Source organism: Salvelinus alpinus, chromosome 29 (genome assembly GCF_045679555.1).
Source record: "Salvelinus alpinus chromosome 29, SLU_Salpinus.1, whole genome shotgun sequence".
NCBI classification, from domain to species: domain Eukaryota; kingdom Metazoa; phylum Chordata; class Actinopteri; order Salmoniformes; family Salmonidae; genus Salvelinus; species Salvelinus alpinus.
Genome location: NC_092114.1, coordinates 4,933,788 through 4,959,517, shown reverse-complemented (window position 1 = coordinate 4,959,517; position 25,730 = coordinate 4,933,788). Strand labels below are relative to the sequence as shown.

The 25,730-nt window shown below is 49.6% G+C and overlaps 1 protein-coding gene across 2 annotated transcripts in view; it reads left to right on the top strand.

Annotated features, from left to right (window-relative positions):
• The window catches only part of rnf19a (ring finger protein 19A, RBR E3 ubiquitin protein ligase), an 81,182-nt gene that overhangs the window by 17,435 nt on the left and 38,017 nt on the right, over positions 1 to 25,730 (top strand). For both annotated transcript variants that reach the window (XR_011671606.1, XM_071373808.1), the window contains exons 2-5: positions 279 to 1,088; positions 10,624 to 10,832; positions 10,934 to 11,078; positions 18,978 to 19,140. Coding sequence is in view for 1 of the 2 variants with exons in the window: in XM_071373808.1 (XP_071229909.1) it covers positions 496 to 1,088; positions 10,624 to 10,832; positions 10,934 to 11,078; positions 18,978 to 19,140 (1,110 nt within the window). In the remaining variant the exon portion in view is untranslated. The remainder of the gene's footprint in view (positions 1 to 278; positions 1,089 to 10,623; positions 10,833 to 10,933; positions 11,079 to 18,977; positions 19,141 to 25,730) is intronic.

The window sequence follows — 25,730 nt, the reverse complement described above, 5'->3', positions numbered from 1 at the left end:
ATTATCTTGTTTCAGTGCTCCAATAATCCTTACGTCTTTTTCAGCACCCACTTAGGCTAGTTAATGTCATGGAACATCTATGTACCAGAACACTTCTCTGACCACACATTAGATAGTATCTATTGACATTAGTAAACTGTTTAGGATTTCTTCCGGTGTTGCACATGTTTTCTGTACAAAATGAGGAAATGTCTTCTCTAACTGAAACAGTGAGCACACTTCCCTTGACCTACACGAATGTTCAGTCTGTCTCTGACCCACTCCCTCTCTCCCTCCAGGTAGTGTGTGGTGTCCAGAACAGATCCAGCCCTGTGGGCCATACGAGACCAGACCTGGAGAGCAGGCCCAGGCCGCCACCAGAGACCACCACCATGTCTGAACAGCCTGCGCCTGCTCCTTAACACCCTGTCCCCCCAGCCCCTCTCACCATCCCCCTCCCTCCCTGTGGATGCCCCCCTGCCTGGTGGTGGTGGAGGAGCCTCCTCTGGTGGGGAGATGAGCCTGCACCAGCTGAGGGGAGATCGGGGGGGTTCTGGGTCTGAGAGGGACCTCCAGTCAGCTGCCTCCTCCATCAGCCTGCCCTCCGTCAGGAAGGCCCCCAAGAAGAGACGCCTCTCCCTGCGCTCGCTGTTCAGCCGGCGCCACCGTGGGGACCGAGACCCCAAGAGGAAATCACAGGACTTACAGGGCGGCGGTGTGGACGGGATCGCCAGTGTGGAGAGCATCCATTCAGAGATATGTCACGGAGACAAGACCTCGACGCTCTCCGCCCCTGTTGTGGCCTCTTCCTCCTCTGAGTTCCTGGAGTGTCCTCTCTGTCTCCTCCGCCACGCCAGAGACCGTTTCCCAGACATCATGACCTGCCACCACCGCTCCTGTGCTGATTGCCTGCGCCAGTACCTACGGATAGAGATCAGCGAGTCGCGGGTCAACATCAGCTGTCCAGAGTGCTCCGAGCGGTTCAACCCCCACGACATCCGCATCATCCTGGGAGACCAGCCCCTCATGGAGAAGTACGAGGAGTTCATGTTGAGGAGATGGCTGGTGGCCGACCCTGACTGCCGCTGGTGCCCCGCCCCTGACTGCGGGTAAGAGACGCACACCTCACGGCAATAGGCAGAGTTCATCATCAGTCATTACGGTTCATTTGTATTTGTTATGCCAAGGCAGCAGCAGCTACTCTTCCTGGGGGCCGGCAAAATGAAAGCGGTTATATATGATGAAGTTGATTTGTACTCTACTTTGAGCCAGGGGAGATTGACATGCATATTATTGTTAGCTCTCTGTGTACATCTATGGGCCAGCCATGCTGCATACATAGGCAATTTACTCAAAGCCAGTGGCATGTCTTTAGTAAAGATTGAAAAAAGTAAGGGGACAGCTGCCCTGATTCTACCTGGATTATGTTGGAGAGGCTTCCATTACCCTCTATTCTGTTAGACAGGTAACTTTTTATCCACATTGAATGTCCTTCCCTATAAGCGTGCTGAAAGTCTGTTGTCAATTTTAATTACTGTAAAATAGCATTGTATCTGATCAATCATCATTTTTCCCCGAAAGTTTACTAAGGGTTGGTAACAGGCTGATTGGTCGGCTATTTGAGCCAGGCGGTTTTACTATTCTTAGGTAGCAGAATGACTTTAGCTTCCCTCGTGGCTCGAGGGCACACACTCTCTAGTAGGCTTAAATTGAAGATATGGAAAATAGGAGTGGCAATATTGTCCGCTATTATCCTCAGTAATTTTCCATCCAAGTTGTCAAACCCCGGTGGCTTGTCATTGTTAATAGACAACAATAATGTGCTCACGTCTTCCACACTTACTTTACAGAATTCAAAATTACATTTCTTTCATAATTTGGTCAGATATACTTGAATGTGTAGTGTCAGTGTTTGTTGCTGACATGCCTAAGTTTTTTAATAAAACTTTAAGTATTTTGAAATGTCCATCGATTATTTTGTGATGGAACTGAGTTTGCCTTTTTTTCCGACATTTAATTGAAGGTGCTCCAAAGCTTTTTACTATTTCTTTCTTTGCAGTTAGAGGGACCTAAATTAGGTTACTTGCATTGTCTACCAATGCCACTGGTATAATGTACATTTTGCTAAAGCATTATGTTGACTCAGCTACACAATGGTAGGGATTAACTGAGCTGGGCTTGGGTCATTGATAAGTTACTGTCTCAACGGTAGGCCAGGCCTAGTTAGTAACCAGATCAACAGGTGAGCGGTAGGCCAGGCCTAGTTAGTAACCAGATCAACAGGTGAACGGTAGGCCAGGCCTAGTTAGTAACCAGATCAACAGGTGAACGGTAGGCCAGGCCTAGTTAGTAACCAGATCAACAGGTGAGCGGTAGGCCAGGCCTAGTTAGTAACCAGATCAACAGGTGAGCGGTAGGCCAGGCCTAGTTAGTAACCAGATCAACAGGTGAGCGGTAGGCCAGGCCTAGTTAGTAACCAGATCAACAGGTGAGCGGTAGGCCAGGCCTAGTTAGTAACCAGATCAACAGGTGAGCGGTAGGCCAGGCCTAGTTAGTAACCAGATCAACAGGTGAGCGGTAGGCCAGGCCTAGTTAGTAACCAGATCAACAGGTGAACGGTAGGCCAGGCCTAGTTAGTAACCAGATCAACAGGTGAACGGTAGGCCAGGCCTAGTTAGTAACCAGATCAACAGGTGAGCGGTAGGCCAGGCCTAGTTAGTAACCAGATCAACAGGTGAGCGGTAGACCAGGCCTAGTTAGTAATCAGATCAACAGGTGAACGGTAGACCAGGCCTAGTTAGTAACCAGATCAACAGGTGAGCGGTAGGCCAGGCCTAGTTAGTAACCAGATCAACAGGTGAGCGGTAGGCCAGGCCTAGTTAGTAACCAGATCAACAGGTGAGCGGTAGGCCAGGCCTAGTTAGTAACCAGATCAACAGGTGAGCGGTAGGCCAGGCCTAGTTAGTAACCAGATCAACAGGTGAGCGGTAGGCCAGGCCTAGTTAGTAACCAGATCAACAGGTGAGCGGTAGGCCAGGCCTAGTTAGTAACCAGATCAACAGGTGAGCGGTAGGCCAGGCCTAGTTAGTAACCGGATCAACAGGTGAGCGGTAGGCCAGGCCTAGTTAGTAACCGGATCAACAGGTGAGCGGTAGGCCAGGCCTAGTTAGTAACCGGATCAACAGGTGAGCGGTAGGCCAGGCCAGGTTAGTAACCGGATCAACAGGTGAGCGGTAGGCCAGGCCTAGTTAGTAACCGGATCAACAGGTGAGCGGTAGGCCAGGCCAGGTTAGTAACCGGATCAACAGGTGAGCGGTAGGCCAGGCCTAGTTAGTAACCAGATCAACAGGTGAGCGGTAGGCCAGGCCTAGTTAGTAACCAGATCAACAGGTGAACGGTAGGCCAGGCCTAGTTAGTAACCAGATCAACAGGTGAGCGGTAGGCCAGGCCTAGTTAGTAACCAGATCAACAGGTGAACGGTAGACCAGGCCTAGTTAGTAACCAGATCAACAGGTGAGCGGTAGGCCAGGCCTAGTTAGTAACCGGATCAACAGGTGAGCGGTAGGCCATGCCTAGTTAGTAACCGGATCAACAGGTGAACGGTAGGCCGGGCCTAGTTAGTAACCGGATCAACAGGTGAGCGGTAGGCCGGGCCTAGTTAGTAACCAGATCAACAGGTGAGCGGTAGGCCGGGCCTAGTTAGTAACCAGATCAACAGGTGAGCGGTAGGCCAGGCCTAGTTAGTAACCAGATCAACAGGTGAGCGGTAGGCCGGGCCTAGTTAGTAACCAGATCAACAGGTGAGCGGTAGGCCGGGCCTAGTTAGTAACCAGATCAACAGGTGAGCGGTAGGCCAGGCCTAGTTAGTAACCAGATCAACAGGTGAGCGGTAGGCCAGGCCTAGTTAGTAACCAGATCAACAGGTGAGCGGTAGGCCGGGCCTAGTTAGTAACCGGATCAACAGGTGAGCGGTAGGCCATGCCTAGTTAGTAACCGGATCAACAGGTGAGCGGTAGGCCGGGCCTAGTTAGTAACCAGATCAACAGGTGAGCGGTAGGCCGGGCCTAGTTAGTAACCAGATCAACAGGTGAGCGGTAGGCCAGGCCTAGTTAGTAACCAGATCAACAGGTGAGCGGTAGGCCGGGCCTAGTTAGTAACCAGATCAACAGGTGAGCGGTAGGCCGGGCCTAGTTAGTAACCAGATCAACAGGTGAGCGGTAGGCCAGGCCTAGTTAGTAACCAGATCAACAGGTGAGCGGTAGGCCGGGCCTAGTTAGTAACCAGATCAACAGGTGAGCGGTAGGCCGGGCCTAGTTAGTAACCAGATCAACAGGTGAGCGGTAGGGCGGGCCTAGTTCGTAACCAGATCAACAGGTGAGCGGTAGGCCAGGCCTAGTTAGTAACCAGATCAACAGGTGAGCGGTAGGCCGGGCCTAGTTAGTAACCAGATCAACAGGTGAACGGTAGGCCAGGCCTAGTTAGTAACCAGATCAACAGGTGAACGGTAGGCCAGGCCTAGTTAGTAACCAGATCAACAGGTGAGCGGTAGGCCAGGCCTAGTTAGTAACCAGATCAACAGGTGAGCGGTAGGCCAGGCCTAGTTAGTAACCAGATCAACAGGTGAGCGGTAGGCCGGGCCTAGTTAGTAACCAGATCAACAGGTGAGCGGTAGGCCGGGCCTAGTTAGTAACCAGATCAACAGGTGAGCGGTAGGCCGGGCCTAGTTAGTAACCAGATCAACAGGTGAGCGGTAGGCCAGGCCTAGTTAGTAACCAGATCAACAGGTGAGCGGTAGGCCGGGCCTAGTTAGTAACCAGATCAACAGGTGAGCGGTAGGCCGGGCCTAGTTCGTAACCAGATCAACAGGTGAGCGGTAGGCCAGGCCTAGTTAGTAACCAGATCAACAGGTGAGCGGTAGGCCGGGCCTAGTTAGTAACCAGATCAACAGGTGAACGGTAGGCCAGGCCTAGTTAGTAACCAGATCAACAGGTGAACGGTAGGCCAGGCCTAGTTAGTAACCAGATCAACAGGTGAGCGGTAGGCCAGGCCTAGTTAGTAACCAGATCAACAGGTGAACGTTAGGCCGGGCCTAGTTAGTAACCAGATCAACAGGGCAAAAAATAGGTTGCGTTTCCAGCAACACTGGATAATATTAGTGTCCTGGCTGCCCAGCCCTATCCTGAACCAGGTTGCAGGCACTGGTTACAGTTTGAAGCTTTTTCTTGAGAGGGCAACTTGAAAGCCAGTCAATATTTTAAGGTTTATTTTTTTAACAACTTTTCTGGGTTGCTTGCTTGTTTTCATACTCCCATGTTATCACTGAGTTTCTAAACCCAGAGGCGCAACATCGCCAGACTTCCCAGAATGCCTGTGAAGCAGACCAGGCCAGTGTTTGGAGTTAGAGAAGTCATTGAGAGAATCTGAAGGCACAACCTAGATTCAAGACAACGTCTTACAGCTGCAATATGTACCTTTTTTAGGCGACGAAGCCAAATTCACCTATAAATGGGAGTCTTTCCATGTCAAACTGACCAGGTGAAAGCTACGATCCCTTATTGATGTCACTTGTTAAATCCACTTCAATCAGTGTTGATGAAGGTGAGGAGACAAGTTAAAGGATTTGTAAGCCTAGAGAAAATTTTGACTTGGATTGTGTATGTGTGTCATTCAGTGGGTGAATGGGCAAGTCAACATTTTGAAAGGGTTACGCTTAAGTTTCCTGTGTGTATCAAGAATGTCCCACCACCCAAAGGACCTCCAGCCATCTTGATACAACTGTGGGAAGCATTGGAGTCAACATGGGCCAGCATCCCTGTGGTACGCTTTCGACACCTTGTAGAGTCCATGACCTGACGAATTGAGGCTGTTCTGAGGGCAAAAGGGGGTGCAACTCAATATTAGGAACTAGTTCCTAATGTTTTGTACACTCAGTGTAGATCTGTCATTCTCATTGAAAGCCAGTCTAAGAAGTGGTAGATCTGTTCTGTGAGTGCTATTTCTATGCTTCCCGTTCTTAAATGTGGGTTTTGCGTCTTATTTTTGGTTTTGTACACCAGCTTTAAACAGCTGAAAAATACAATATTTTTGCTTATGGAAAAGCAATTTCACAGCGGTTTAGATGGTACAATGATTCTCTAAACTATACTTGCTTGTTTTGTCACAAACTGAAACTAAGTGAACTATTAGAATTTTAGCAACTAGGAAATGGTGGAACGATTTCTGCATAGTGCACCTTTTAAAGCAGATGAACATGTTATTTCTCCTCATGAGTGACAAACTGACACATTTTGGTCAAATCAACTTTATATGGAAGGAATGCATTTGATTTGACGACCTGCACATGCGCAGTTCAACGCAAGACGACTGTTAGAGACGACTGTTAGACCCGACGGTTTCTGTGCATGAGCTTAGCTAGCCAACGTCGCCATGACATTGCCTACAAGCGTCATCGGGGATTTCTTTAGGAGAAGCAGTTTCTGCCTATGTTCATACTGTACAGTCTTTGATTATTGTTTAAGCTCTGTGCTACATCCCTCTCTGGGCCTAACTCACCTGTGTGTGACTGGACTAGGGTTGGGGCAATTTTACGATTGGATCGTCTATGGACGATGTTTGACAGCCATCGTCGATGGTGACGACATCGTGATGTCACAATGATTTAGCATATTTGATCGTGACTGCTCCGCTGGAGTCTGGCAGCGTACCAACGGTGCAGTGAACACACAGCAGGTCGACATGTTCATTACATCTGCGGCAGGGCTGGGCTGTATGTTTAACTATATACAGGTATTGATGCGTGGACCGGTTTGGGTTTTTATAACGGTATTTGAATGTTTGGTTTGTTAAATGTGACACTGAACTCGGCAGGTGTAATGTCCGTTTTTTTATTCATTTACTTTAGGATTTCAAACTTTTTGTTGGCAAACAACCCAATTTTGATATTTGAAAATGCTCAATACCCCAACCATGTGAAAACAATGTTATTAACAGCCCATCTTTATGTTGAGGCTGATTGTCTTCTAAACTCACCATCACATACCTTTTAATGTGGGGCTTTGACAGTACATTTCAAATGAGTCTGACACTATCTTATCTCACCACCACTAATGAGATGGTTGTGCTTTTGATGCGTGTCGTCGGAGCTTCTCAGTCAGGGGGACTGGTCGGCAGTGTGCGCCTCATCTCTGCTGTCACATCCAACCTGGATGGATATTTGGTTTTAATGCAGACACTGAATCCAGCTTCACACAGATATGAGCTGGAGAAGGGTACCAGGAGTTTTATGGTGCTTTCAAGATAACTGGGAACTCTGGAAAAATAAGTGGTCAAATCCAAGACGTCAGAGCTCTAGAAAGAGGCCAGAGTTCCCGAGTTGGAATTCCGTGTTGGATGACTGTTTGAAAGAAGAAGAATCCCAGTCGGGTCACACGAGTTCCCAGTTGTCTTGAACGTGGCATTAAGGCTCAGAGGGAGACGGCAGGGTAGTCCCTTTTAGTCAGGAACCAAAACTCGGCCATACTGACCCGTGAATGTGTTGTTTCCAGCATTCGGTCCACATCACTTCTCGATCACCTGTTCAATTTCACTTACCGGCATATCAACTGAGTCAGGATCGCAGTCAAACGGGATTGGAAAGTAGGTCCCAAAGTGCTCTTCCAAGCATTGGCGGAGAGCAGTTACCACTGGTGTGGGACACTTAATGATGTTTTCTGTTATTTTATTTATTACACAAAGTCAATCAAGTTTTTTTTACATCCATTGTGAATGACAACGGTTCCTCGGTGTGAAACATCTTTCCGCCACTCCCCTGGATAACCACCGAGCCTCGGTGTGAAACATCTTTCCGCCACTCCCCTGGATAACCACCGAGCCTCGGTGTGAAACATCTTTCCACCACTCCTCTGGATAACCACCGAGCCTCGGTGTGAAACATCTTTCCACCACTCCTCTGGATAACCACCGAGCCTCGGTGTGAAACATCTTTCCACCACTCCTCTGGATAACCACCGAGCCTCGGTGTGAAACATCTTTGTATGTCTCCTAGTTCTGTTCTCAACTCTTTACAATGGAAGTGACCTACTGCAGTATGTCTCCTAGTTCTGTTCTCAGCTCTTTACAATGGAAGTGACCTGCTGCAGTATGTCTCCTAGTTCTGTTCTCAGCTCTTTTACAATGGAAGTGACCTGCTGCAGTATGTCTCCTAGTTCTGTTCTCAACTCTTTTACAATGGAAGTGACCTGCTGCAGTATGTCTCCTAGTTCTGTTCTCAGCTCTTTACAATGGAAGTGACCTGCTGCAGTATGTCTCCTAGTTCTGTTCTCAGCTCTTTTGCTGCCAGTTGTTCTCGGTGTATCATCCATTGTGTCCATATGGCAGAGGGAGATAATAAAATAGTATCTGCAATAGTGTCATAGTGTAGCTAGTGATTCACCAGGGGAATGATTCAATAGTGTGTAGTTTCATAGTGTAGCTAGTGATTCACCAGGGGAATGATTCAATAGTGTGTGGTTTCATAGTGTAGCTAGTGATTCACCAGGGGAATGATTCAATAGTGTGTGGTTTCAGTGTAGCTAGTGATTCACCATGAGGATGATTCAATAGTGTGTGGTTTCATAGTGTAGCTAGTGATTCACCAGGGGAATGATTCAATAGTGTGTGGTTTCATAGTGTAGCTAGTGATTCACCAGGGGAATGATTCAATAGTGTGAGTGGTTTCATAGTGTAGCTAGTGATTCACCAGGGGAATGATTCAATAGTGTGTGGTTTCATAGTGTAGCTAGTGATTCACCAGGGGAATGATTCAATAGTGTGTGGTTTCATAGTGTAGCTAGTGATTCACCATGAGGATGATTCAATAGTGTGTGGTTTCATAGTGTAGCTAGTGATTCACCAGGGGAATGATTCAATAGTGTGTGGTTTCATAGTGTAGCTAGTGATTCACCAGGGGAATGATTCAATAGTGTGTGGTTTCATAGTGTAGCTAGTGATTCACCAGGGGAATGATTCAATAGTGTGTGGTTTCATAGTGTAGCTAGTGATTCACCAGGGGAATGATTCAATAGTGTGTGGTTTCATAGTGTAGCTAGTGATTCACCAGGGGAATGATTCAATAGTGTGTGGTTTCATAGTGTATCTAGTGATTCACCAGGGGAATGATTCAATAGTGTGTGGTTTCATAGTGTAGCTAGTCATTCACCAGGGGAATGATTCAATAGTGTGTGGTTTCATAGTGTAGCTAGTGATTCACCAGGGGAATGATTCAATAGTGTGTGGTTTCATAGTGTGGCTAGTGATTCACCAGGGGAATGATTCAATAGTGTGTGGTTTCATAGTGTAGCTAGTGATTCACCAGGGGAATGATTCAATAGTGTGTGTGGTTTCATAGTGTAGCTAGTGATTCACCAGGGGAATGATTCAATAGTGTGTGGTTTCATAGTGTAGCTAGTGATTCACCACGGGAATGATTCAGTAGTGTGTGGTTTCATAGTGTAGCTAGTGATTCACCAGGGGAATGATTCAATAGTGTGTGGTTTCATAGTGTAGCTAGTGATTCACCAGGGGAATGATTCAATGGTGTGTGGTTTCATAGTGTAGCTAGTGATTCACCAGGGGAATGATTCAATAGTGTGTGGTTTCATAGTGTAGCTAGTGATTCACCAGGGGAATGATTCAATAGTGTGTGGTTTCATAGTGTAGCTAGTGATTCACCAGGGGAATGATTCAATAGTGTGTGGTTTCATAGTGTAGCTAGTGATTCACCAGGGGAATGATTCAATGGTGTGTGGTTTCATAGTGTAGCTAGTGATTCACCAGGGGAATGATTCAATAGTGTGTGGTTTCATAGTGTAGCTAGTCATTCACCAGGGGAATGATTCAATAGTGTGTGGTTTCATAGTGTAGCTAGTCTTTCACCAGGGGAATGATTCAAGTGCAGTCTTTAACTATGATCTCAGGGTGCTCTGGTTGAATTTTATCTTTAAGATTTGAATAATTTTCTTTTCAATTTAAGGTTAACTAAGTTACATTGATTTTGAGTTACAAAGATATTATAATATGTACACTCATATAGATATACACAGAGTATGTGTACACATCTTCAAATTTGGCTATTTCATTCCCCGCATTTCCTGGTTGTCCTGAAAAGGAGATGGTAAAACACTTGATACGCACATAAATGAAGAGATTATTTTTGCTGGGGTCTCGGGACCGATGGGTTTAAGAGGCTGTAAATAGGAGAACTTCAATTTGATGTAAATGGGTTTGGCCTGTGTTTCTCCTCACCAGATCAATATATTTTTTATCCCCCCGTTCTCCCCAATTTTAATCTTGTCTCTTTGTCTCATCGCTGCAACTCAACGGGCTCGGGAGGCGAAGGTCGAGTCATGCGTCCTCCGAAACACGACCCGCTAATCCAAGTTTATTAACACCGGCTCGCTTAACCCCAAGCCAGCCGCACCAATGTGTCGGAGGAAACACAGTTCACCTGACGACCGAGGTTAGCCCGGCCCGCCACAAGGAGTCGCTGGAGTGCGATGAGCCAAATTAAGCCCCCATCGCCCCCTGGTGGCCTTCTCCAGTACTGATTCTAACTGAAACCTCTGGGACTAATGGCAGCCATTTATATTTTTGTTCTCCTTTCCCCAGGTATGCAGTCATTGCCTTTGGCTGTGCCAGCTGCCCTAAGATCACGTGTGGACGTGAGGGGTGTGGCACAGAGTTCTGCTACCACTGTAAACAGCTGTGGCACCCCAACCAGACGTGCGATGCCGCTCGGCAGCAGAGAGCCCAGAGCCTGAGGCTACGCACCTTCCGTTCCTCATCTCTCAACTACAGCCAGGAGAGTGGGGCTGCAGGTAACCCTCACGGCTCGTATGTCCTCACAGCTCTGTCTGTTCATCAGTTCACACAGAGGATGAATCTGATCTGTCCGTTCCTTCTCTCTCACCGTCACCAGCTGATGACATCAAGCCGTGTCCGCGCTGCGCTGCTTACATCATCAAGATGAACGACGGCAGCTGTAACCACATGACCTGCGCCGTGTGTGGCTGTGAGTTCTGCTGGCTCTGCATGAAGGAGATCTCTGACCTGCACTACCTGAGGTGAGAGGCTGAGGGGTTAGAGGTCACCACTCAGGGACTAGTACATCACTATCTATACAGTAACCACAGTGTTCTGCCTCTGATTAGCCAGAGTTCTGCTAGGCTCTGCATGAAGGAGATCTCTGACCTGCACTACCTAAGGGGCTGACAAACAGCCATGCCTTCAACTAACTCTCACACTTGTCTTGTTTTACCTGTACTGATTGAGTTATGTGGGTGTTTTACCTACCTCATAGTCATTACATTAAATTAAGTCACTCTGGATCAGAGCGTTTGATAAACGACCTATGTTAGAGACATGGATCACACCGATTGGTACGTATGCTTTTCTGATGAACAGCGCTTTTTTCATTGAGGGAAGGGGATATGATTAGTTTGCACACATTGCTTTTCTAACCTGCTCTGACAGTGAAAGTAAAGTAACAAATCTCCCCGCTCTCTCTCGCCCATCAGAATGGTGTTGTAATGTCCTCTCTCTCCCCCCCAGCCCATCAGGATAGTGTTGTAATGTCCTCTCTCCCCCCCAGCCCATCAGGATAGTGTTGTAATGTCCTCTCACCCCCCAGCCCATCAGGATAGTGTTGTAATGTCCTCTCTCACCCCCCCAGCCCATCAGGATAGTGTTGTAATGTCCTCTCTCACCCCCCCAGCCCTTCAGGATAGTGTTGTAATGTCCTCTCTCACCCCCCCAGCCCATCAGGATAGTGTTGTAATGTCCTCTCTCACCCCCCCAGCCCATCAGGATAGTGTTGTAATGTCCTCTCTCACCCCCCCAGCCCATCAGGATAGTGTTGTAATGTCCTCTCTCACCCCCCCAGTCCATCAGGATAGTGTTGTAATGTCCTCTCACCCCCCCAGCCCATCAGGATAGTGTTGTAATGTCCTCTCTCACCCCCCCAGCCCTTCAGGATAGTGTTGTAATGTCCTCTCTCACCCCCCCAGCCCATCAGGATAGTGTTGTAATGTCCTCTCTCACCCCCCCAGCCCTTCAGGATAGTGTTGTAATGTCCTCTCTCACCCCCCCAGCCCATCAGGATAGTGTTGTAATGTCCTCTCTCACCCCCCCAGCCCATCAGGATAGTGTTGTAATGTCCTCTCACCCCCAGCCCATCAGGATAGTGTTGTAATGTCCTCTCTCTCCCCCCAGCCCCTCAGGATAGTGTTGTAATGTCCTCTCTCACCCCCCCAGCCCATCAGGATAGTGTTGTAATGTCCTCTCTCTCCCCCCCCAGCCCATCAGGATAGTGTTGTAATGTCCTCTCACCCCCCCAGCCCCTCAGGATAGTGTTGTAATGTCCTCTCACCCCCCCCAGCCCCTCAGGATAGTGTTGTAATGTCCTCTCTCACCCCCCCAGCCCATCAGGATAGTGTTGTAATGTCCTCTCACCCCCCCAGCCCCTTTAGGATAGTGTTGTAATGTCCTCTCACCCCCCCAGCCCCTTTAGGATAGTGTTGTAATGTCCTCTCACCCCCCCAGCCCCTCAGGATAGTGTTGTAATGTCCTCTCACCCCCCCAGCCCATCAGGATAGTGTTGTAATGTCCTCTCTCACCCCCCAGCCCATCAGGATAGTGTTGTAATGTCCTCTCTCACCCCCCCAGCCCCTTTAGGATAGTGTTGTAATGTCCTCTCTCACCCCCCCAGCCCATCAGGATAGTGTTGTAATGTCCTCTCACCCCCCCAGCCCATCAGGATAGTGTTGTAATGTCCTCTCTCACCCCCAGCCCATCAGGATAGTGTTGTAATGTCCTCTCTCACCCCCCAGCCCCTCAGGATAGTGTTGTAATGTCCTCTCTCACCCCCCCAGCCCCTCAGGATAGTGTTGTAATGTCCTCTCTCACCCCCCCAGCCCATCAGGATAGTGTTGTAATGTCCTCTCACCCCCCAGCCCATCAGGATAGTGTTGTAATGTCCTCTCACCCCCCCAGCCCATCAGGATAGTGTTGTAATGTCCTCTCACCCCCCCAGCCCATCAGGATAGTGTTGTAATGTCCTCTCTCACCCCCCCAGCCCATCAGGATAGTGTTGTAATGTCCTCTCTCACCCCCCCAGCCCCTCAGGATAGTGTTGTAATGTCCTCTCACCCCCCCAGCCCCTCAGGATAGTGTTGTAATGTCCTCTCTCACCCCCCCAGCCCATCAGGATAGTGTTGTAATGTCCTCTCACCCCCCCAGCCCCTCAGGATAGTGTTGTAATGTCCTCTCTCACCCCCCAGCCCATCAGGATAGTGTTGTAATGTCCTCTCTCACCCCCCCAGCCCATCAGGATAGTGTTGTAATGTCCTCTCTCACCCCCCCAGCCCATCAGGATAGTGTTGTAATGTCCTCTCTCACCCCCCCAGTCCATCAGGATAGTGTTGTAATGTCCTCTCCCCCCCCCAGCCCATCAGGATAGTGTTGTAATGTCCTCTCTCACCCCCCCAGCCCATCAGGATAGTGTTGTAATGTCCTCTCACCCCCCCAGCCCGTCAGGATAGTGTTGTAATGTCCTCTCACCCCCCCAGCCCATCAGGATAGTGTTGTAATGTCCTCTCACCCCCCCAGCCCGTCAGGATAGTGTTGTAATGTCCTCTCTCCCCCCCAGCCCATCAGGATAGTGTTGTAATGTCCTCTCACCCCCCCAGCCCATCAGGATAGTGTTGTAATGTCCTCTCTCACCCCCCCCAGCCCATCAGGATAGTGTTGTAATGTCCTCTCTCACCCCCCCAGCCCCTCAGGATAGTGTTGTAATGTCCTCTCTCACCCCCCCAGCCCATCAGGATAGTGTTGTAATGTCCTCTCTCACCCCCCAGCCCATCAGGATAGTGTTGTAATGTCCTCTCTCACCCCCCCAGCCCCTTTAGGATAGTGTTGTAATGTCCTCTCACCCCCCCAGCCCCTCAGGATAGTGTTGTAATGTCCTCTCTCACCCCCCAGCCCATCAGGATAGTGTTGTAATGTCCTCTCACCCCCCCAGCCCATCAGGATAGTGTTGTAATGTCCTCTCACCCCCCCAGCCCATCAGGATAGTGTTGTAATGTCCTCTCTCACCCCCCCAGCCCATCAGGATAGTGTTGTAATGTCCTCTCTCACCCCCCCAGCCCCTCAGGATAGTGTTGTAATGTCCTCTCACCCCCCCAGCCCCTCAGGATAGTGTTGTAATGTCCTCTCTCACCCCCCCAGCCCATCAGGATAGTGTTGTAATGTCCTCTCACCCCCCCAGCCCCTCAGGATAGTGTTGTAATGTCCTCTCTCACCCCCCAGCCCATCAGGATAGTGTTGTAATGTCCTCTCTCACCCCCCCAGCCCATCAGGATAGTGTTGTAATGTCCTCTCTCACCCCCCCAGCCCATCAGGATAGTGTTGTAATGTCCTCTCTCACCCCCCCAGTCCATCAGGATAGTGTTGTAATGTCCTCTCCCCCCCCCCAGCCCATCAGGATAGTGTTGTAATGTCCTCTCTCACCCCCCCAGCCCATCAGGATAGTGTTGTAATGTCCTCTCACCCCCCCAGCCCGTCAGGATAGTGTTGTAATGTCCTCTCACCCCCCCAGCCCATCAGGATAGTGTTGTAATGTCCTCTCACCCCCCCAGCCCGTCAGGATAGTGTTGTAATGTCCTCTCTCCCCCCCAGCCCATCAGGATAGTGTTGTAATGTCCTCTCACCCCCCCAGCCCATCAGGATAGTGTTGTAATGTCCTCTCTCACCCCCCCCAGCCCATCAGGATAGTGTTGTAATGTCCTCTCTCACCCCCCCAGCCCCTCAGGATAGTGTTGTAATGTCCTCTCTCACCCCCCCAGCCCATCAGGATAGTGTTGTAATGTCCTCTCTCACCCCCCAGCCCATCAGGATAGTGTTGTAATGTCCTCTCTCACCCCCCCAGCCCCTTTAGGATAGTGTTGTAATGTCCTCTCACCCCCCCAGCCCCTCAGGATAGTGTTGTAATGTCCTCTCTCACCCCCCAGCCCATCAGGATAGTGTTGTAATGTCCTCTCACCCCCCAGCCCATCAGGATAGTGTTGTAATGTCCTCTCTCACCCCCCCAGCCCCTCAGGATAGTGTTGTAATGTCCTCTCTCACCCCCCCAGCCCATCAGGATAGTGTTGTAATGTCCTCTCACCCCCCCAGCCCATCAGGATAGTGTTGTAATGTCCTCTCTCACCCCCCAGTCCATCAGGATAGTGTTGTAATGTCCTCTCTCACCCCCCAGCCCCTCAGGATAGTGTTGTAATGTCCTCTCTCACCCCCCCAGCCCCTCAGGATAGTGTTGTAATGTCCTCTCTCACCCCCCCAGCCCATCAGGATAGTGTTGTAATGTCCTCTCACCCCCCAGCCCATCAGGATAGTGTTGTAATGTCCTCTCACCCCCCCAGCCCATCAGGATAGTGTTGTAATGTCCTCTCACCCCCCCAGCCCATCAGGATAGTGTTGTAATGTCCTCTCTCACCCCCCCAGCCCATCAGGATAGTGTTGTAATGTCCTCTCTCACCCCCCCAGCCCCTCAGGATAGTGTTGTAATGTCCTCTCACCCCCCCAGCCCCTCAGGATAGTGTTGTAATGTCCTCTCTCACCCCCCCAGCCCATCAGGATAGTGTTGTAATGTCCTCTCACCCCCCCAGCCCCTCAGGATAGTGTTGTAATGTCCTCTCTCACCCCCCAGCCCATCAGGATAGTGTTGTAATGTCCTCTCTCACCCCCCCAGCCCATCAGGATAGTGTTGTAATGTCCTCTCTCACCCCCCCAGCCCATCAGGATAGTGTTGTAATGTCCTCTCTCACCCCCCCAGTCCATCAGGATAGTGTTGTAATGTCCTCTCCCCCCCCCCAGCCCATCAGGATAGTGTTGTAATGTCCTCTCTCACCCCCCCAGCCCATCAGGATAGTGTTGTAATGTCCTCTCACCCCCCCAGCCCGTCAGGATAGTGTTGTAATGTCCTCTCACCCCCCCAGCCCATCAGGATAGTGTTGTAATGTCCTCTCACCCCCCCAGCCCGTCAGGATAGTGTTGTAATGTCCTCTCTCCCCCCCAGCCCATCAGGATAGTGTTGTAATGTCCTCTCACCCCCCCAGCCCATCAGGATAGTGTTGTAATGTCCTCTCTCACCCCCCCCAGCCCATCAGGATAGTGTTGTAATGTCCTCTCTCACCCCCCCAGCCCCTCAGGATAGTGTTGTAATGTCCTCTCTCACCCCCCCAGCCCATCAGGATAGTGTTGTAATGTCCTCTCTCACCCCCCAGCCCATCAGGATAGTGTTGTAATGTCCTCTCTCACCCCCCCAGCCCCTTTAGGATAGTGTTGTAATGTCCTCTCACCCCCCCAGCCCCTCAGGATAGTGTTGTAATGTCCTCTCTCACCCCCCAGCCCATCAGGATAGTGTTGTAATGTCCTCTCTCACCCCCCAGCCCATCAGGATAGTGTTGTAATGTCCTCTCTCACCCCCCCAGCCCCTCAGGATAGTGTTGTAATGTCCTCTCTCACCCCCCCAGCCCATCAGGATAGTGTTGTAATGTCCTCTCACCCCCCCAGCCCATCAGGATAGTGTTGTAATGTCCTCTCTCACCCCCCAGTCCATCAGGATAGTGTTGTAATGTCCTCTCTCCCCCCCAGCCCATCAGGATAGTGTTGTAATGTCCTCTCTCACCCCCCCAGCCCCTCAGGATAGTGTTGTAATGTCCTCTCTCACCCCCCAGCCCATCAGGATAGTGTTGTAATGTCCTCTCTCACCCCCCCAGCCCATCAGGATAGTGTTGTAATGTCCTCTCTCACCCCCCCCCCAGCCCATCAGGATAGTGTTGTAATGTCCTCTCTCACCCCCCAGCCCCTCAGGATAGTGTTGTAATGTCCTCTCACCCCCCCAGCCCATCAGGATAGTGTTGTAATGTCCTCTCACCCCCCAGCCCATCAGGATAGTGTTGTAATGTCCTCTCTCACCCCCCCAGCCCATCAGGATAGTGTTGTAATGTCCTCTCACCCCCCCAGCCCCTCAGGATAGTGTTGTAATGTCCTCTCTCACCCCCCCAGCCCCTCAGGATAGTGTTGTAATGTCCTCTCTCACCCCCCCAGCCCATCAGGATAGTGTTGTAATGTCCTCTCACCCCCCCAGCCCATCAGGATAGTGTTGTAATGTCCTCTCACCCCCCCAGCCCATCAGGATAGTGTTGTAATGTCCTCTCTCACCCCCCCAGCCCTTCAGGATAGTGTTGTAATGTCCTCTCTCACCCCCCCAGCCCATCAGGATAGTGTTGTAATGTCCTCTCTCACCCCCCCAGCCCATCAGGATAGTGTTGTAATGTCCTCTCACCCCCCCAGCCCCTCAGGATAGTGTTGTAATGTCCTCTCACCCCCCCAGCCCATCAGGATAGTGTTGTAATGTCCTCTCTCACCCCCCCAGCCCCTCAGGATAGTGTTGTAATGTCCTCTCTCACCCCCCCAGCCCATCAGGATAGTGTTGTAATGTCCTCTCTCACCCCCCCAGCCCATCAGGATAGTGTTGTAATGTCCTCTCTCACCCCCCCAGCCCCTCAGGATAGTGTTGTAATGTCCTCTCTCACCCCCCAGCCCCTCAGGATAGTGTTGTAATGTCCTCTCTCACCCCCCCAGCCCATCAGGATAGTGTTGTAATGTCCTCTCTCACCCCCCAGCCCCTCAGGATAGTGTTGTAATGTCCTCTCTCACCCCCCAGCCCCTCAGGATAGTGTTGTAATGTCCTCTCACCCCCCCAGCCCCTCAGGATAGTGTTGTAATGTCCTCTCTCACCCCCCCAGCCCATCAGGATAGTGTTGTAATGTCCTCTCTCACCCCCCCAGCCCCTCAGGATAGTGTTGTAATGTCCTCTCTCACCCCCCCAGCCCATCAGGATAGTGTTGTAATGTCCTCTCTCACCCCCCCAGCCCCTCAGGATAGTGTTGTAATGTCCTCTCTCACCCCCCAGCCCATCAGGATAGTGTTGTAATGTCCTCTCTCACCCCCCCAGCCCATCAGGATAGTGTTGTAATGTCCTCTCTCACCCCCCCAGCCCCTCAGGATAGTGTTGTAATGTCCTCTCTCACCCCCCAGCCCCTCAGGATAGTGTTGTAATGTCCTCTCTCACCCCCCAGCCCCTCAGGATAGTGTTGTAATGTCCTCTCTCACCCCCAGCCCATCAGGATAGTGTTGTAATGTCCTCTCTCACCCCCCCAGCCCATCAGGATAGTGTTGTAATGTCCTCTCTCACCCCCCCAGCCCATCAGGATAGTGTTGTAATGTCCTCTCTCACCCCCCCAGCCCATCAGGATAGTGTTGTAATGTCCTCTCTCACCCCCCAGCCCATCAGGATAGTGTTGTAATGTCCTCTCACCCCCCCAGCCCATCAGGATAGTGTTGTAATGTCCTCTCTCACCCCCCCAGCCCATCAGGATAGTGTTGTAATGTCCTCTCTCACCCCCCAGCCCATCAGGATAGTGTTGTAATGTCCTCTCACCCCCCCAGCCCCTCAGGATAGTGTTGTAATGTCCTCTCTCACCCCCCCCAGCCCATCAGGATAGTGTTGTAATGTCCTCTCACCCCCCCCAGCCCGTCAGGATAGTGTTGTAATGTCCTCTCTCACCCCCCCCAGCCCATCAGGATAGTGTTGTAATGTCCTCTCACCCCCCAGCCCATCAGGATAGTGTTGTAATGTCCTCTCACCCCCCCAGCCCATCAGGATAGTGTTGTAATGTCCTCTCTCACCCCCCAGCCCATCAGGATAGTGTTGTAATGTCCTCTCACCCCCCCAGCCCATCAGGATAGTGTTGTAATGTCCTCTCTCACCCCCCCAGCCCATCAGGATAGTGTTGTAATGTCCTCTCTCACCCCCCCAGCCCTTCAGGATAGTGTTGTAATGTCCTCTCTCACCCCCCCAGCCCTTCAGGATAGTGTTGTAATGTCCTCTCTCACCCCCCCAGCCCATCAGGATGTACCTTCTGGGGTAAGAAGCCATGGAGCAGGAAGAAGAAGATCCTGTGGCAGCTGGGCACGCTGGTGGGCGCTCCGGTGGGCATCGCTCTGATCGCTGGCATCGCCATCCCCGCCATGATCATAGGCATCCCTGTGTACGTGGGGAGGAAGGTGAGTTTGGACACAGCAACTTGTTTAGAAGGGTTTTTTAGGAGCGTGTTAAGATGACCCTCATAAGCCGCTGACACACACAGCTACTGACTGTAAAGGAATCTGATTGGACTAGTAGCACATTGAAAACAGGGAGGTGTAGTAGCACATTGAAAACAGGGAGGTGTAGTAGCACATTGAAAACGGGGAGGTGTAGTAGCACATTGAAAACGGGGAGGTGTAGTAGCACATTGAAAACGGGGAGGTGTAGTAGCACATTGAAAACGGGGAGGTGTAGTAGCACATTGAAAACGGGGAGGTGTAGTAGCACATTGAAAACGGGGAGGTGTGGTAGCACATTGAAAACGGGGAGGTGTGGTAGCACATTGAAAACGGGGAGGTGTGGTAGCACATTGAAAACGGGGAGGTGTAGTAGCACATTGAAAGCGGGGAGGTGTAGTAGCACATTGAAAGCGGGGAGGTGTGGTAGCACATTGAAAGCGGGGAGGTGTGGTAGCACATTGAAAGCGGGGAGGTGTAGTAGCACATTGAAAACGGGGAGGTGTAGTAGCACATTGAAAACGGGGAGGTGTAGTAGCACATTGAAAACGGGGAGGTGTAGTAGCACATTGAAAGCAGGGAGGTGTAGTAGCACATTGAAAGCAGGGAGGTGTAGTAGCACATTGAAAGCAGGGAGGTGTAGTAGCACATTGAAAGCAGGGAGGTGTAGTAGCACATTGAAAGCAGGGAGGTGTAGTAGCACATTGAAAGCAGGGAGGTGTAGTAGCACATTGAAAGCAGGGAGGTGTAGTAGCACATTGAAAGCAGGGAGGTGTAGTAGCACATTGAAAGCAGGGAGGTGTAGTAGCACATTGAAAGCAGGGAGGTGTAGTAGCACATTGAAAGCAGGGAGGTGTAGTAGCACATTGAAAGCAGGGAGGTGTAGTAGCACATTGAAAGCAGGGAGGTGTAGTAGCACATTGAAAGCAGGGAGGTGTAGTAGCACATTGAAAGCAGGGAGGTGTAGTAACACATTGAAAGCAGGGAGGTGTAGTAGCACATTGAAAGCAGGGAGGTGTAGTAGCACATTGAAAGCAGGGAGGTGTAGTAGCACATTGAAAGCAGGGAGGTGTAGTAGCACATTGAAAGCAGGGAGGTGTAGTAGCACATTGAAAGCAGGGAGGTGTAGTAGCACATTGAAAGCAGGGAGGTGTAGTAGCACATTGAAAGCAGGGAGGTGTAGTAGCACATTGAAAGCAGGGAGGTGTAGTAGCACATTGAAAGCAGGGAGGTGTAGTAGCACATTGAAAGCAGGGAGGTGTAGTAGCACATTGAAAGCAGGGAGGTGTAGTAGCACATTGAAAGCAGGGAGGTGTAGTAGCACATTGAAAGCAGGGAGGTGTAGTAGCACATTGAAAGCAGGGAGGTGTAGTAGCACATTGAAAGCAGGGAGGTGTAGTAGCACATTGAAAGCAGGGAGGTGTAGTAGCACATTGAAAGCAGGGAGGTGTAGTAGCACATTGAAAGCAGGGAGGTGTAGTAGCACATTGAAAGCAGGGAGGTGTAGTAGCACATTGAAAAGAGAGAGCTGTAGTAGCACATTGAAAAGAGAGAGCTGTAGTAGCACATTGAAAAAAGAGAGCTGTAGTAGCACATTGAAAAGAGAGAGGTGTAGTAGCACATTGAAAAGAGAGAGGTGTAGTAGCACATTGAAAAGAGAGAGGTGTAGTAGCACATTGAAAGCGGGGAGGTGTAGTAGCACATTGAAAACGGGGAGGTGTAGTAGCACATTGAAAACGGGGAGGTGTAGTAGCACATTGAAAACGGGGAGGTGTAGTAGCACATTGAAAACGGGGAGGTGTAGTAACACATTGAAAACGGGGAGGTGTAGTAGCACATTGAAAACGGGGAGGTGTAGTAGCACATTGAAAACGGGGAGGTGTAGTAGCACATTGAAAACGGGGAGGTGTAGTAGCACATTGAAAACGGGGAGGTGTAGTAGCACATTGAAAACGGGGAGGTGTAGTAGCACATTGAAAGCGGGGAGGTGTAGTAGCACATTGAAAGCGGGGAGGTGTAGTAGCACATTGAAAGCGGGGAGGTGTAGTAGCACATTGAAAACGGGGAGGTGTAGTAGCACATTGAAAGCGGGGAGGTGTAGTAGCACATTGAAAGCGGGGAGGTGTAGTAGCACATTGAAAGCGGGGAGGTGTAGTAGCACATTGAAAGCGGGGAGGTGTAGTAGCACATTGAAAGCGGGGAGGTGTAGTAGCACATTGAAAGCGGGGAGGTGTAGTAGCACATTGAAAGCGGGGAGGTGTAGTAGCACATTGAAAGCGGGGAGGTGTAGTAGCACATTGAAAGCGGGGAGGTGTAGTAGCACATTGAAAGCGGGGAGGTGTAGTAGCACATTGAAAGCGGGGAGGTGTAGTAGCACATTGAAAGCGGGGAGGTGTAGTAGCACATTGAAAGCGGGGAGGTGTAGTAGCACATTGAAAGCGGGGAGGTGTAGTAGCACATTGAAAGCGGGGAGGTGTAGTAGCACATTGAAAGCGGGGAGGTGTAGTAGCACATTGAAAGCGGGGAGGTGTAGTAGCACATTGAAAGCGGGGAGGTGTAGTAGCACATTGAAAGCGGGGAGGTGTAGTAGCACATTGAAAGCGGGGAGGTGTAGTAGCACATTGAAAGCGGGGAGGTGTAGTAGCACATTGAAAGCGGGGAGGTGTAGTAGCACATTGAAAGCGGGGAGGTGTAGTAGCACATTGAAAGCGGGGAGGTGTAGTAGCACATTGAAAGCGGGGAGGTGTAGTAGCACATTGAAAAGAGAGAGGTGTAGTAGCACATTGAAAAGAGAGAGGTGTAGTAGCACATTGAAAAGAGAGAGGTGTAGTAGCACATTGAAAAGAGAGAGGTGTAGTAGCACATTGAAAAGAGAGAGGTGTAGTAGCACATTGAAAAGAGGGAGGTGTAGTAGCACATTGAAAAGAGGGAGGTGTAGTAGCACATTGAAAAGGGGGAGGTGTAGTAGCACATTGAAAAGAGGGAGGTGTAGTAGCACATTGAAAAGAGGGAGGTGTAGTAGCACATTGAAAAGAGGGAGGTGTAGTAGCACATTGAAAAGAGGGAGGTGTAGTAGCACATTGAAAAGAGGGAGGTGTAGTAGCACATTGAAAAGAGGGAGGTGTAGTAGCACATTGAAAAGAGGGAGGTGTAGTAGCACATTGAAAAGAGGGAGGTGTAGTAGCACATTGAAAGCAGGGAGGTGTAGTAGCACATTGAAAACTGAGGGAAACATGGAGGTGTAGTAGCACATTGAAAACAGAAGGAGACAGGGAGGTGTAGTAGCACATTGAAAACAGAAGGAGACAGGGAGGTGTAGTAGCACATTGAAAGCAGGGAGGTGTAGTAGCACATTGAAAGCAGGGAGGTGTAGTAGCACATTGAAAAGAGAGAGCTGTAGTAGCACATTGAAAGCAGGGAGGTGTAGTAGCACATTGAAAGCAGGGAGGTGTAGTAGCACATTGAAAGCAGGGAGGTGTAGTAGCACATTGAAAGCAGGGAGGTGTAGTAGCACATTGAAAAGAGAGAGCTGTAGTAGCACATTGAAAGCAGGGAGGTGTAGTAGCACATTGAAAAGAGAGAGGTGTAGTAGCACATTGAAAAGAGAGAGGTGTAGTAGCACATTGAAAAGAGAGAGGTGTAGTAGCACATTGAAAAGAGAGAGGTGTAGTAGCACATTGAAAAGAGAGAGGTGTAGTAGCACATTGAAAAGAGAGAGGTGTAGTAGCACATTGAAAAGAGGGAGGTGTAGTAGCACATTGAAAAGAGGGAGGTGTAGTAGCACATTGAAAAGAGGGAGGTGTAGTAGCACATTGAAAAGAGGGAGGTGTAGTAGCACATTGAAAAGAGGGAGGTGTAGTAGCACATTGAAAAGAGGGAGGTGTAGTAGCACATTGAAAAGAGGGAGGTGTAGTAGCACATTGAAAAGAGGGAGGTGTAGTAGCACATTGAAAAGAGGGAGGTGTAGTAGCACATTGAAAAGAGGGAGGTGTAGTAGCACATTGAAAAGAGGGAGGTGTAGTAGCACATTGAAAAGAGGGAGGTGTAGTAGCACATTGAAAAGAGGGAGGTGTAGTAGCACATTGAAAAGAGGGAGGTGTAGTAGCACATTGAAAAGAGGGAGGTGTAGTAGCACATTGAAAAGAGGGAGGTGTAGTAGCACATTGAAAAGAGGGAGGTGTAGTAGCACATTGAAAGCAGGGAGGTGTAGTAGCACATTGAAAACTGAGGGAAACATGGAGGTGTAGTAGCACATTGAAAACAGAAGGAGACAGGGAGGTGTAGTAGCACATTGAAAAGAGGGAGGTGTAGTAGCACATTGAAAAGAGGGAGGTGTAGTAGCACATTGAAAAGAGGGAGGTGTAGTAGCACATTGAAAAGAGGGAGGTGTAGTAGCACATTGAAAAGAGGGAGGTGTAGTAGCACATTGAAAAGAGGGAGGTGTAGTAGCACATTGAAAAGAGGGAGGTGTAGTAGCACATTGAAAGCAGGGAGGTGTAGTAGCACATTGAAAACTGAGGGAAACATGGAGGTGTAGTAGCACATTGAAAACAGAAGGAGACAGGGAGGTGTAGTAGCACATTGAAAACAGAAGGAGACAGGGAGGTGTAGTAGCACATTGAAAACAGGGAGGTGTAGTAGCACATTGAAAACAGGGAGGTGTAGTAGCACATTGAAAACAGGGAGGTGTAGTAGCACATTGAAAACAGGGAGGTGTAGTAGCACATTGAAAACAGGGAGGTGTAGTAGCACATTGAAAACAGGGAGGTGTAGTAGCACATTGAAAACAGGGAGCTGTAGTAGCACATTGAAAAGAGAGAGGTGTAGTAGCACATTGAAAAGAGAGAGGTGTAGTAGCACATTGAAAGCAGGGAGGTGTAGTAGCACATTGAAAGCAGGGAGGTGTAGTAGCACATTGAAAGCAGGGAGGTGTAGTAGCACATTGAAAGCAGGGAGGTGTAGTAGCACATTGAAAGCAGGGAGGTGTAGTAGCACATTGAAAGCAGGGAGGTGTAGTAGCACATTGAAAGCAGGGAGGTGTAGTAGCACATTGAAAGCAGGGAGGTGTAGTAGCACATTGAAAGCAGGGAGGTGTAGTAGCACATTGAAAGCAGGGAGGTGTAGTAGCACATTGAAAGCAGGGAGGTGTAGTAGCACATTGAAAGCAGGGAGGTGTAGTAGCACATTGAAAGCAGGGAGGTGTAGTAGCACATTGAAAGCAGGGAGGTGTAGTAGCACATTGAAAGCAGGGAGGTGTAGTAGCACATTGAAAGCAGGGAGGTGTAGTAGCACATTGAAAGCAGGGAGGTGTAGTAGCACATTGAAAGCAGGGAGGTGTAGTAGCACATTGAAAGCAGGGAGGTGTAGTAGCACATTGAAAAGAGAGAGGTGTAGTAGCACATTGAAAGCAGGGAGCTGTAGTAGCACATTGAAAAGAGAGAGGTGTAGTAGCACATTGAAAAGAGAGAGGTGTAGTAGCACATTGAAAAGAGAGGTGTAGTAGCACATTGAAAAGAGAGGTGTAGTAGCACATTGAAAAGAGAGAGGTGTAGTAGCACATTGAAAAGAGAGAGGTGTAGTAGCACATTGAAAAGAGAGGTGTAGTAGCACATTGAAAAGAGAGAGGTGTAGTAGCACATTGAAAAGAGGGAGGTGTAGTAGCACATTGAAAAGAGGGAGGTGTAGTAGCACATTGAAAAGAGGGAGGTGTAGTAGCACATTGAAAAGAGGGAGGTGTAGTAGCACATTGAAAAGAGGGAGGTGTAGTAGCACATTGAAAAGAGGGAGGTGTAGTAGCACATTGAAAAGAGGGAGGTGTAGTAGCACATTGAAAAGAGGGAGGTGTAGTAGCACATTGAAAAGAGGGAGGTGTAGTAGCACATTGAAAAGAGGGAGGTGTAGTAGCACATTGAAAAGAGGGAGGTGTAGTAGCACATTGAAAAGAGGGAGGTGTAGTAGCACATTGAAAAGAGGGAGGTGTAGTAGCACATTGAAAAGAGGGAGGTGTAGTAGCACATTGAAAAGAGGGAGGTGTAGTAGCACATTGAAAAGAGGGAGGTGTAGTAGCACATTGAAAAGAGGGAGGTGTAGTAGCACATTGAAAACAGGGAGGTGTAGTAGCACATTGAAAACTGAGGGAAACATGGAGAGGTAGTAGCACATTGAAAACAGAAGGAGACAGGGAGGTGTAGTAGCACATTGAAAACAGAAGGAGACAGGGAGGTGTAGTAGCACATTGAAAACAGGGAGGTGTAGTAGCACATTGAAAACAGGGAGGTGTAGTAGCACATTGAAAACAGGGAGGTGTAGTAGCACATTGAAAACAGGGAGGTGTAGTAGCACATTGAAAACAGGGAGGTGTAGTAGCACATTGAAAACAGGGAGGTGTAGTAGCACATTGAAAACAGAAGGAGACAGGGAGGTGTAGTAGCACATTGAAAACAGGGAGGTGTAGTAGCACATTGAAAACAGGGAGGTGTAGTAGCACATTGAAAACAGGGAGGTGTAGTAGCACATTGAAAACAGGGAGGTGTAGTAGCACATTGAAAGCA